We start from the raw sequence: 13,260 nt of genomic DNA on the forward strand, positions 1-13,260 counted from the left end.
CCTTGCATTCATGGGCATGATTTTTTTGGATTTCCTGGACAAGAACCACACCAAATAAAGTGTCCTTGAAAACAATTGAGAGGAGGGCGAGGTTAGGCGCAATGTTTTACCACTTTTATGTGTTTTTCTTAGCATAAACTGTTCTTTCCAGGGAGCACTCACTGCGCATAATTCGGCCGCTGATCTACGTGCGCTCGCGCGCGCTGGACGCGTTCAGCGGCGCGCGCGCGCTGCCCGCCTTCCGCGCCGAGGCGGCGCCAGCGCTGCCCGACGCGCACCACGCGGGGAATGATGGGTTAGTTTTTGTTATTCTATCCATGCGGTTACTGAATAAGACCATTTTCACATTGTCCGATCCGATATCGGATGTAGGAACCTACATGTAAATATCTGTTGTAGGATCCTACAATCGATACCTATCGGATCGGACAATGTGAAAACGCAACACGTCGTTGGCGCTATGTATACTCATAGGCGTGGCGTTCAAAGGGTTAATGGCGTATATATAGATATAACACGCCTTCTTAACCTAATTGGAATGCATAAAGATTGTTACCATGTACACGTCTGTAGCCGTTTTTGCCGGTCAATGGATTAAAGGTCCAAGGAACCTTCTACGGCGTTCAAGGGCTTAGGCGCCATATTTTTAATTTCTTACAGTTTTTCATTCCTATGAACGCCTATTACTTTAAACAATTTTATTTAAAATTTAGTTTGTATAACTAGCTAAAACTGCTAATATTTTACTTCCAGAGAAGAACGTGAGCATTCAACAGAATCGGTACAAGTGCGGCGTTCCATCTCCGAACTGGACTGTGCGAGAGATGTGCTGGCACTACACGAGAGACTACATCCGTACCTGTTCACCAGTCTGAAGAGCGCCTTGCATCCACTGATCAGCGCAAGGTAGGACCCTCTACAACGAATAACTTAACATGACCGTTCAAACACCACGACTTGAAGAGGGTACAAGTGTTCTGTTTTTGAACCACTGGATTGCGCGAGAGATGTGGCTGCACGTCACATCCGCGCTTGTTTACCAGTCTCAAAAGCGCCTTACATCCACTCATCAGTGCAAGGTAGGCCCCAGTAAAACTAACAACTTAACATAACCAGTTTAAGAACGCTGGCGTTCAACAAGGGGCACAAGTAAATTTCTGAACCACTGGACTGGACTGAAGAGCGCTTTGCATCCACTCATTAGCGTAAGGTGGCCCCTGTAAAACTTACATCCTAATAAAACTAGTCAAAAAACGCTTGCGTTTAACTGTTAGGTGCGGCTTTCATCAACCACCATGAGTAGAGCTTGGACAGGTTATCGCAAAAACAAATCATCATTCAGGCCTTGTGCATCTTTGTAGATGATTTAAGCAGCATCTATGATCTAGCGACAGCGCCGCTGGTGGCTACAACCCGATCCTTGAACGGCATAATCGCCCGGACAAAGTCGCGGGTAAAAGCTAGAAAATAAATTAGTTTTTATCGACCTTCGTCCACTTACTTGTTTTAAAAATGGGGATATTTTCATGTTTTTTTTTCACTCATAACGGCAGTTGTTTCCTTGTCAATTTGATTGGTATGTAACGCAATGCAGGTAGAGAATATAACTGTGCTTACATAACTAATAGTTATGTAGTTATTAACTATCAATGCCATCAAAATTTTAAAACCGGCCAAGAGCATGTCGGGCTATCTTCAGCGTTCCGTAGTTGCCTGTCCGTCACAATAGGCATACCTTATACCTACATAGTAGTCATTATGTAGGCACTGTGCGGGTGCGCGTTGAATGTTAAAATTACCTACCTATGCTTAAAATGTTCCCCTTTGTTTTGGCATAGTTTTACTTTTGAGAATTCTTTATGGCATAATCTATTATAACATTTATAACTAACCTTGAGCTTAAACTGTTATGGCATAGGCCAGTTTAGCATAATTTGTGTACTTACTAACGATCACAGAGCTAAGCTGTTCGGATGGACAGACGGACGGACGGGCCGATGGACAGACAGAAACTATATCTAAGGGTACCTTAGTTGACTACGGAACCCTAAAAATCATGATTCTGATGAAATAGGCAGCAATTGTGCAAATTATTAACGCACTGCAGATGTGCGTACATCGTACAAGGTAACGAGTAAAATACCACTGCTTATAAGGTACTTTCAAGGTGACTATTTACTTATTCTGTTGTTAAACTTTTTTTTTATTCCAGAAACATCGAGCAAGATCTGAAAGAGCATAGACACCGGAAGAAGTCGGTGATTCAAATGAAGAACGGAGCACCGGTGTACGACTCCGAGGAGGGGACTGACGAGGAGCCCGTGCCATAGACAAACTCTCTGACGAATTATTGCTATACGGTAGGACACTGGTCTTTGATTAATTGTAATTGATTAACTCATTCAGGGCCAAGAACCCGACTGTCGGGTACACCGTTCGTAGCGATTACGCGCTACATACGGCAAAGACGTGGCTACGCGCTACGAGCGTAACCCGTAGCACTTAGTGGCAATGAATGTGTTAAATGACATTGCCAAGGCAGCCATTTCAACATTACTTGACTCAGTGGTATTTTATTGTCAAAAATATTGTTTTCGGCAAACTTACCGGCTGTTGTAAGCTAATTTTACGGATACGTAGTGTACGTAGTACGTACGAGTATGTACAGTCCTAGTGGCCTAGGAATGTACGTACGAGTACGTACAGTTCTAGTGGCCTAGGAGTCAAAACGGTTAACTGTACATGTAAATGTAGGTTATAGATTTGTAACTTTTTAAATAATCGCATGATTGTTCAATGACCAGAATCATACATTGACAGAGTATAGTTATATCTGTTGTAGTTTTCGCAGAAATATTATTGTGATGTTTCAGTGATTATTTTAATATTGTGATAGAGAATAGATAATTAAATGTGTTGAATTGACCTCATAGTTTGTACGTTTGAAATTCAAGTCATAGTGTTGTGCGAGTGTGATTAGATTAAAAAATAAATTTATTTAGGGTTGCCATATTGATAATTATTTTTTCTACTATAAATCAAATAGGTATGTAGGTATAGCTATTTCATACGTTATTTTTTATGCGAGCGTGTTATTAAAATGCATTTGTAACAGGAACAGGACGTTCCATTTATTATACAAATAATTGCATGTTTTGTTGATTGTGTGGTTATACTGTTTTATACATATGAAAATAGAACAGTAGATATATTTATTGCGTCAAGTTAAAGTATTTTCTATGGCGGATCTAATAGTAATAAAGTCCATTATTACCAATTATAAATGTTGTTCAGATTTCCTAATTTTAAAGTAGGAGTTAATCATAATGACACAAATAAGGTCTACGGTCTTATTTATAGAAGATTTCAGTTAGAACTTCCATTCATTTGGTTTCATAAAAGCTACCAGCATACAATGTAATATGTGTTTGGGTTATTTCCGAAAAAAAGTAATGAATAATTCCGAAAAGGGACTCTTATTACAACGGAGTATGAGTGATTGTAAATGATTTTCGTGTTTACCCAACTTCCGAAATTACCTGAATACATTGCATGGAATAAACAAACATAATGTCAGTTAAAAGCAAGTATTGATTAAAGACTTTTTTATGAATAAGGCCGCTTCTCTTTGAATATGTGTATTTTTAAGTCATTGTAGAAATATCGAATTACTTTGACTGCTGTAAAATAACAACTCAATAAAGGCGGGATTCCACCACTGTGCGGTACAAGCATATTTCTAATGAATATGATTGTGATTTGTGCTGCACAGTGCCGCACACTGGTGGAATCCCGCCTTTAGGCAATGTCGGTAACATAGTTTGAAAATGTCTATAGAATTTCTTTACAATATTTTCGTCTATAGAATGAATTACTTGATCTAAATCATGAGAGTAATTCCGATTAGTCCCGATGTTTTCTGCAAGAAGTGGGAGTCTTTATAATCTGAGGTCTAGTATGTACCTACTGTTTCAAAAATGTTTCTCTAAAATCTTAGTGTAAGTGAATTGTCTATTATCGTTCGACATTACTTTACGTTGCATACATTTTTTCATTGTACAACGATGATTTTATATGGCCCGTTTTAAAAACTGGCAACATCAACAACCAGGTTCCATTTTTAAAGTAATTATATATTTTTTAAATATTAAAATTGGAATATGGCAGTTGATGTGAGACTGATTTTGATTTTATGAAATAAGACTATATTAATCATTACTTATGTTAATAAAAGTAAAACTTGACATAAATTGGTTATTAACTGTTATTCTTAGCCGTTTTACGGATATGATGAAATTTTAGTTAATAAAGCTTTTTTTATTGATTTTCTCGTTTTATTACTATATTGTTGCGATGTATATGTAACTAAATATAAATGATAATCAAATTCCTATATTTTTAGGATGTAGCACCTATTGGTAAGGAAGAAATGTGTTGATTAATGTTCAGAGTCCCTTCAGTTGCTTCCAGAGATATTGTATTCATATACATCGTTTAAGTACCTATATAATAAAGAGATCTTTTATTGGAACTTGTTGTTTTATTTTAATAGTTTAGGACAATAGGCCCACTTGCTCCATTCCACTAACCTGGGGTAAACCGGTTAAACCGTTAACCCAGTGTCAAATTGTATTGGTAACCATGGTAAATCCAGGTTTAACCGGTTAACCCCGGGTTAGTGAGATGGTGCAAGTGGCCCTTAGGAGGCGGGTAAGAAAATAGACTCCTTTTAAATTTAAACATTTATTTACTAAACTAAACTATGCACTAAATAATTTTACATTTTATGCGTGATCGTGCATGAGTTTACTTAAATTAATGAGTATTATAAGTACTAACATTTCTTTCGTACAAAGTATCCAACACTGAACGTGACAAACATAAACTATATAATTTTAACATATTTAAGCATTAAATATTGTAAACCTAGATTAAAATTTCATAGCATCCATTCTAACAAATGTAAAGGTGAAATCAGACTGACTCGTTCACCTAATGCTGTCGCCGAATTAAAGTATAAGGTAACGTAGAATCGATGCAGTGTTATTCTACCCTAAGTATTAAGTAGATACATATATAAATTAAAAGAATATAAGCATGTGGTGCGAATAGCAAAAAGGTTTAGCGTTTAAAATATTATGTCCTACTCTAAGCTTAATTCTATTATGCAGTTAATAGGACATCTATAGCGGAGAATTACATTTTATTATAGCTGATTTATTTCTTTCCACCCTGGCAACATGGCTTCCCACCTGAAAAGTTTTCACACTGTCACACTTTTGTAGAAATGTAATTTTAGATTTCCTACTTAAAGTGCATTAAAGTAACTTCGTAAAATAACCTTGAAAGCAGGGATGATATTATTGTTATTTTTTATCATAAATATTTTATTTTATAATATGTTATTAAAAACTACTAAAATATCCCAAAAAATTCAATGGATACCTACTCTTATTTTCGCATCTTTTCTTTATAGTTTATGTTATCGGTTATCGACTTATCGCCATACCAAGTGGAATTGTGGTAGGTACCACATTGCAAAAAAAAATTGAACAATTTTCCAATTAAATTTTAATTTCTTTGAAAAAATGTTTTATTTATTTAATTTTGGAGGCTCTTAAGACCACATGAATTTACTCGTATAACAGTAAAAAAAGCCCTAAAACAGAAAAACATTTTGACGGTGACATACCGGAAGCCTTGCCGTCGCCGCAGGCGCAACTGGGCCCGCAGGTACAGTTGGCCCCGCACGCGGCCTTGCCGCCGCCGCACGTGTCTGTAAACACAGTCGACTGTACAACAACTGACTTCACACACCTTCATGTCCTCAGTGGCATCCTAACTATACTCTGTATCTTTAGGTAGGTTTAAAAGAAAGTAAACAAACAATTTCTACATTTTCGGGTTGTTATAAAAAACCTACTGGATCAGTCACTGAACGACCTGATTTTAACCTATATTATTTGATCATGTATGATATGTTTCCATTTACCCTCAACTGGCTTAAGGAGCCATTTGAGGGTAGATTTTGTTTACTTTTATTTAAATACCTAAAGATACAGAGGATAGGAAAAAGTGTTTGCCGTTTAGTTAGTTGATAAAGCAAAAAATAAGCAAAATAAAACTATGTGATATAAGTATAGACCAAAAGTTGGGGAATCTGTAGGTCAACAACAGTAATATACTGATTTATAGAGAAATTAATTGGTTTATTGAAAAACACAATTCCCCCAATGAGGGCGCCACTGGATGGACGATGCAGATGCAGATGCTGGATGTACTAAAAAAAACAATTTACATAGCTAAAAGGAGGACTCACGTTAGACGAGGCGACCGACATGTCATTTTCTATGACGGCTGAACGGTGATCACGTGGTGCTTTCCATAGAAAACGAAGCGCCGGAAACTCCGGCCCGGCCCCGGCCCGGTCTAGCGTGAGTCATCCTTAAGCCTAAGCTAGGTATATACCGTGTATACAGCTAGGGAGACAGTAACAATGATAGCAATGCTCCAGACACCGGCAGTCTCGTTGGTGCGTTGGATCCAGAAATAACCGGGCATAGTTCAACTACAAACGTGTCTAAGCAAAGTGCAATCGATTTGACCACTCAATAATTAAATCACACGTTATAAGTTGGTACCTACAGTCAACCAATTTGATTCCTAAGCCACTATAAAACCTTGTCGTGTTGACGTCACTCAATAAGCACTAAGTAGTCTGTCTTAGAAGATAAAAGATAAACAAATTGATTCGTTATAAGAATAGAATAAGAACAGAATATAATAAATTTATTATCAAAAGAACACATAACAGAGTATGGCAGGGGTCTCCGCACTAGGCTACGCCTGTATCGCGGGGAACCAGTTACAGTTTAAATAAGAGATCTAAGTTACACAATCAAGTCCAGTAATATCTTAGGTATGTTTTTGATATAATATAACAGACTTAAAATGAAAACTTATAACATACTTATAAGTAAGAAAAAGATATACATTTCTACGGCAAAACATGATAAATAAACCTAAATTATTTTAACTAAAATATCTCCTGTCTCGGCATAGTTAAGTGATTGTAAAATTTTTTTTATTAAAGTAGTAGGACTAGGTACCTACCTACCTTTTGTTTTTGCAGTTTTATTTTGCAGGTAGGTATATACTATCCCTGCATAGGTAAAATATATATACATGTATATAATAGAAACAAATTGTAACGACGTAAACTTACTACAAATTTATTCTTAAAGTTTCGAGGAAATTATCAATTATCAATATTCAATAATTCTGCGCCTTTCTATAGAATTGAATTAATATAAATTACTAAAAGACATAAGGAATATAAAACTAAAACTAACTACAATTAAAATAACTAAAACTAAAAATTAAAAATACCTATCAAAATTTGGTGCCCTCGGAAGGGTGCCCTTTCTATATGTATTTGTTTGTCGATTATAGTTATTAATTATATTATAACATTTAAAACTCGAAACGTCAGAAATAAAAGGTACTTAACAAAATAAATTCGCGATAGACCCAGTTTAAAAATGTTTTTTTATTATTAAGTCTTTCAAAATATGTTTAAATCAGTAATTTTCAAGAAAAAATATATACCGGTACAATTTTCAGTAAAGTAGGTCTTGCTCCAGAATCCAGCCTAGTTATGTCTAGATCGTTATGGCTATGTTATGTTAAGGAGGCTTTTGTATCCTAGGCTATGCGACAACTTCCGGGAGGAGGCTGCTCTATGGATCAAAAATGCATTGACGTTCGGCCGCTGCACAGCGCAGTCCGGCTACACCGCACCTACATAACGAGTTGCTGTATCCAACTACCCGGTTTATTGCTAATCACTTATCGCAGTTAACGTGTTAAGTGGCTTGTGAAAGTTGAGGATATTAGGTGAGTTTTATTGTTCTTGCAGATTATTTGAAGTTTTAGTGCGCGAATTGGATTTAATGTTAATTTGTGGTGTTTATTGGTACAGAACATGATTTTGCATAAAAATATTTACGATTGGTATAGATTGTTCGTGTGTCTTGTTGATTTATTTTGAGATATTGCTATTTTATTTAGGTAATATACATATATGAAACAATACAACTGGTTCACATTTAACGTTGAAAAAGTGCGAAATAAAATACATTTTAGACTCAAATATAATAAGCTCCGTAACGAAAGTTAACTACAATACTTACTTACTTAAATATTTAGCGATCACGTAACTGCGTCATTCACATACATAAATTAATTTCCGCCGGCAAAACAATAATAAGTAACGCCACGTGTTTTTCACATCACTCAATTGCAGTATTTCACCATACTGCAAATAATATTCCAGTTCTTAAAAAGTTGCTTACCTTTACAGGAGTCACAAGGCGCCGGCATCTCGGCTAGGCTGTTATATCTAGAGTTGAAGCGGTGCGGAGCGGCTGCGCGCGCAGGCGGTGCCCAGACATCTAGCACAGACGAGTCGCTCTCGGGTCAATAACTGAGTTGCTACGTGGGGGAATCGGACGATCGGCGCTCCGCTGCCGGCGATACGCCAGGAGCCGACCCGCGCTCGCCCCTCCGGACCACAAGGCGGCAAGGTGGCGCAGAAACTCGCCCGCGCCCACAGGAACAGCGATGCCGACAAGGAGAAGGACAAGGAGAAACCGATCACCCCCGACGCGGTGCTCGCGCCCGCCCAAGATGAGGCCCCGGCCGTCGCAAGCGCACGCCCCGAGCCCATCGATATACACCCGCGCAAACGCAAAATAAGAGCCACCAAAGACACTCAAATATCTAAAAATGAACCTTTAGATAAAGTAAGAGCGGAAGCAACAAATCATCCCAATGCCTACCAAATGTACATACACATTCGAAAGACGATCGAAGTTCGTCAGAAGAACCTCCTACCCGTCAAGCCTAAGCCCCCTAAAGACTTTAACAATTATCTGATGAATCGACGCACTTACACCTTACAGTCCACCGTAAACCCGGAAAGCAAGATCGAAATCCCGACGACACTTCCACCACAGATGGTGGAAGAGTTTACTGCCCAAGAGAAAGAACGCACTCGTTTAGTCACCCAGCATTTAGTTGAAAAAGAAAAGCTGGTGTTGGCAGTCGAGCAGGAAATTTTACGGGTTCACGGCCGAGCCGAGAGGGCCGTGAGCAACCAGTCGATGCCTTATTCTGTCTGCACAATCCTGCGCGGGAAAGAGATATACACCGAGATACCTCCAGAGCAAGAAGAGAACAGAACGACTCGTCGGGGGCGTTGCAACGGGCGGCAGATCAACGCGTGGCTCCAGGAGGTGGACGATAAGTGGGAGAAGATTAAGGAAGGTATGCTGCGCCGGCAGCACATCGAGGCCGAGACCCTCCACGCTGTACAAGTCATGGAGTGGGAATGGAAGCTGAAGGAGGTGGGCATCTGCGACGCGAAGACCAAGCCGACCACGGACCCTGACCACGTGCCACAAGTCCACGTATCCAACTTCGACTTGCCTGCTTGAGCTTTACACGAGATCTCGTTCTTCTATCTAAAGGATGCCATTAACAACCTGTTTCTTCAGTCATTAAGCTTTGGCTTTAGAGAGATCCGTTAGTCTTTTTTAGTGTTTTTCACGATCAATTTTTGTAATTGCATGTTTAGCGTTACTAATTGAAATAAGATCTTTGTAAAGCTGGATCTTAATTATATTTCGCCATATGCGTTCGAAGATATTAGAACATAAGTACGTACCTTAATTAATTGTGTTCATTTTTAACTATGTTAAGTTTAGTTTTAGGATGTTAGGAGGGGAGTTTTTGACGCTGAGCTTTGGCGTCAGATGTGTGATAGATTGAATACCACCGGACTGTTTAGGATTATTGAATTTAACAATTTCATATTGATTGCTAATAAGTGTCTATATCATTGTTGAAATGAATTTCAGAAATTTTCAAATCAAAATATACCCTATCTCGATGTTAAATATCTAGGACGACGTCAATCGTCTGATAATCATTTCGTTGGATTATAATATAAATGTCTATTAAATACCGAAACAGTGAGTTGTTAGCAGTGATTAAATGGTTCAATTAAAAGTGAATTTATAATTTTTTTCTCTTTATTATTTCTACCTAAAAAAGTAATGAAAAATAACGCTACATTCAATCAATGTGTAAATCGGGCCTAAATAAGGGCGCAATAGTTTAGATTATTTAATGTATATTTTCTTGTATTAGGTACAACACTTAGATATTTCTATCCCTATTTAAAGTAGGTACCTAACACTTAACAGTTCACAAATATTGTGGTTATAACGCTTTTCCCATCTCGCGCATAACGTAATAAACTGTATTAAAAAAGTTGACTAAAACAGTGTGCCAGCTCCTAGCACGACAGAGATAAGTAACTTATAGCCACAATAAAATGATCGGCCGTAAACAAAAAACTGGACCGGTTTAGCCGCGATCCCACTTTGGAAACCCACCGTACCTTACAATGTTGAGTTACAATTTAATAATGGCACATGTTACCTCAACTAGCTCAATCATTTTCTTTTTTACCGACGTTTAGAGGGTTCCATGTAATGGCAAAAATGGGAAGTTTCCTCATGATGCATATCCGACCGTATGTCATGGGTATATTATTCATAAATGACATATAATAATAGTACATTACGATACAAGTGTGAAAAGTAGGAAGTTCGCAACCAGTGGCGATAAATTGCCACGACCTAAGGGAGCGTTTTAAATCGACACGAGTTGCGAATTACCTTCTCGCACGTGTATTGTACAACGTTTTACAGTACATATGGCCCTTTAATTTTTTGACATAGGCACGTATTGTCCTTAATCCCTAGAGCTGTAAAGTAACACCATATGTACTGTAAAAAATATTATAATATTGATGATACCGACTTATCGTAACACCGTCTCAGCCCTTTTTATCCTGTACGCAACTGCAGCGAAATTACACTACTGAATATATCAAATATCGCCACGAATTTAGGGCCAAAAATATGTACACACCTACCTTATTCTCTAGCCAAAACTTGCCAAGAAAAATGCAATTTTGATTTGTCAAAACAAAGATTCAAATGGGGTTGGCCGGTGGAAGTTTTTAGCAGATGGCGCCATCATAGCTTGCCCTGTCAGTCCCCAGAATTGTGTCAAATTTTTGTTTATTAATACCCTGGATGCCAGCCCTTTAAGCCAAATCTCATAGAAAAAGGGGCAAGCTATGATGGCGCCATCTATGCAAACCTTTGACAGTTGCCAACCCCATTAGAATGGAACAGGAGACCTGTTTATAGGTCTCTGGGCGGAGGGAGGTTAAGCATGGGCAACAAGGTCGGGCATACACAGTTTTGGCACTTTGTCCATCTCCAGTGGTCTCCAACTCCGACTCTCCATATACCTTGACTGTAACCTGTGCTACTGTAGTAAGTGAAATGGTCTTTATCTTTAACCAGAAACCAGGCCGCGTAGCCAAGATGCCAATCGCTTACGCTCCGTAGCGATCGAAATGCAACTGTCACTGTCGCACTAATATGGAAGAGTGATAGAGAGACATAAAGCTTTTCGTTGTCGAAGCGATAGCGATTGTAACCTTGGCTAGGCCGGCTGCACAGAAAGCTAGAAAAGTAGAAACCTATACCTACCTAACACCAGTTAAAGTCGGATTTCTAAGGCACACCTTATAACTAAATACATATAAATGATATCTAACGACATAACCAGCATCCGGGCATTGACAATTATTATTATTTACTTCGTACTTATTGATATTAAACTTTCGTGAGACATATTTTAAATTGTTTATACGACAACGGTTTCACTCACTTGAATTTTTAGTACATTCGTACTTATTGTTGAAACTTTACTGAAAACCCTGTGGGCCATCACAATCAAAACCCTGTGGGCCATCACAATCAAAACCCTGTGGGCCATCACAATCAAAACCCTGTGGGCCATCACAATCAAAAGTACATAAAGTAATTGTCTCTTAGAATCACTCTTTTACAAAAAAAACCGGCCAAGTGCGAGTCGGACTCGCGTTCCAAGGGTTCCGTACATTAAGTCCGACTCACGCTTGACTGCACATTTCTAATATGTTTCCCTGTCATCTATGTATAAAGGCCCCAGTACACAATGGGCCATCGCCGGCCACTCCAGGGGACGCATTTATGCGTTAGAGGGAGCAAGTGATATTGCTATCTCATTCTACCGCATGGCTGCGTCCCTTGGAGTGGCCGGCGATGGCCCATTGTGTACTGGGGCCTTAATAAGTAAAGAACTAGTTTGTGTATTTTTTTCAAAATTTTAGACCCAGTAGTTTTGAAGATAAGGGGGTGGTCATTTTTTATAATTTTTTTATTTTCTCTTTTACCCCCCAAAAAAGGGCTGTGACAGACGGACAGACAGACAGAAACACGAGTGATCCTATAAGGGTTCCGTTTTTTCCTTTTGAGGTACGGAACCCAAAAAAATTAGGTCGTTGTCCGATAAAAACGGAACCCTTAGTTTGTACTATTGTTACTCATGTGACTCTAGGTATATTGTGGACAAGTTGTGTGTATGTATACCAACATTAGAAAATTTAAGAGTTTTGAAATTTTATCGTGTGACCTTACCCAGATGAAAAGGCTTCCAAGAATCTGAAATACCGTGTGGGCCCTGTAACACAAGCAAATAATTAAAACATATGTTGTACATCAAACGATAAAATTTTTGGTTAACAACTTTTAAAAATTATGAAGTCTTTGGACTTCCTATTTTTTATACAAGTTAATTATTATCTTCAGTTATATTTTTGACGAGTAGATATGTACTTATTTGAAAACTCTCACCGCCACGATGATAAGGGATAAAAGGGGGTAAACGCACTGTTGCTCGACGCGGTCCCAGTCCCAGTACATGTCATCTTGAAACTTAAGTCATTAGCATGCATAGCATTGGGCATTAGCATGTCGAGCACTAGTACGTTTACCTTACCATCTTCTTGTAATTCCCTGTAGTTTATCCATTGTAGCAATTTAGCGGGCGGAGCGGAGCGGAGATAGGTTTTTGCAGCTATCAGTTCCGCTATGGGAGTTGAATGATCCTAACTCCAGTGGTTGACAACCACCATACCACCATTTACGTAACAGATAAAAACTGCCTTTATATTTTTATTTATTTATTTATTTAATAAATTATTATTAGTCACAAATAAAAGAATCTCTAACAGTTTTTTAAATATCTTCCTCCAAGGGTTATCCCACATCAATTTTTATAAATTCTATCTAC

General features: G+C 38.2%; 2 protein-coding genes across 6 annotated transcripts in view; both read left to right on the forward strand.

Annotated features, from left to right (window-relative positions):
* Positions 1–3,215, forward strand: part of LOC134794875 (uncharacterized) — a 114,706-nt gene extending 111,491 nt beyond the window's left edge. For all 4 annotated transcript variants that reach the window (XM_063766691.1, XM_063766692.1, XM_063766693.1 and 1 more), the window contains 3 exons: positions 152–295; positions 754–906; positions 2,213–3,215. In XM_063766691.1, the coding sequence (XP_063622761.1) occupies positions 152–295; positions 754–906; positions 2,213–2,330 (415 nt within the window). In that variant the 3' untranslated portion in view covers positions 2,331–3,215. The remainder of the gene's footprint in view (positions 1–151; positions 296–753; positions 907–2,212) is intronic.
* Positions 3,216–7,743: 4,528 nt separating this feature from the next.
* Positions 7,744–10,088, forward strand: LOC134794937 (ankyrin repeat domain-containing protein 12-like). Of its 2 annotated transcripts, none has more exons than XM_063766804.1 (2): positions 7,744–7,900; positions 8,366–10,088. In XM_063766804.1, the coding sequence occupies exon 2, from the start codon at positions 8,844–8,846 to the stop codon at positions 9,495–9,497; it is 654 nt and encodes a 217-aa protein (XP_063622874.1). In that variant the 5' UTR covers positions 7,744–7,900; positions 8,366–8,843; the 3' UTR covers positions 9,498–10,088. The 2 variants fall into 2 exon arrangements, with proteins under 2 accessions (XP_063622874.1, XP_063622875.1); XM_063766805.1 differs by having other exon boundaries at positions 7,746–7,896; positions 8,363–10,088.
* The last annotated feature ends 3,172 nt before the right edge of the window (positions 10,089–13,260 follow it).

Source organism: Cydia splendana, chromosome 11 (assembly GCF_910591565.1).
Source record: "Cydia splendana chromosome 11, ilCydSple1.2, whole genome shotgun sequence".
Taxonomy (NCBI): Eukaryota; Metazoa; Arthropoda; class Insecta; order Lepidoptera; family Tortricidae; genus Cydia; species Cydia splendana.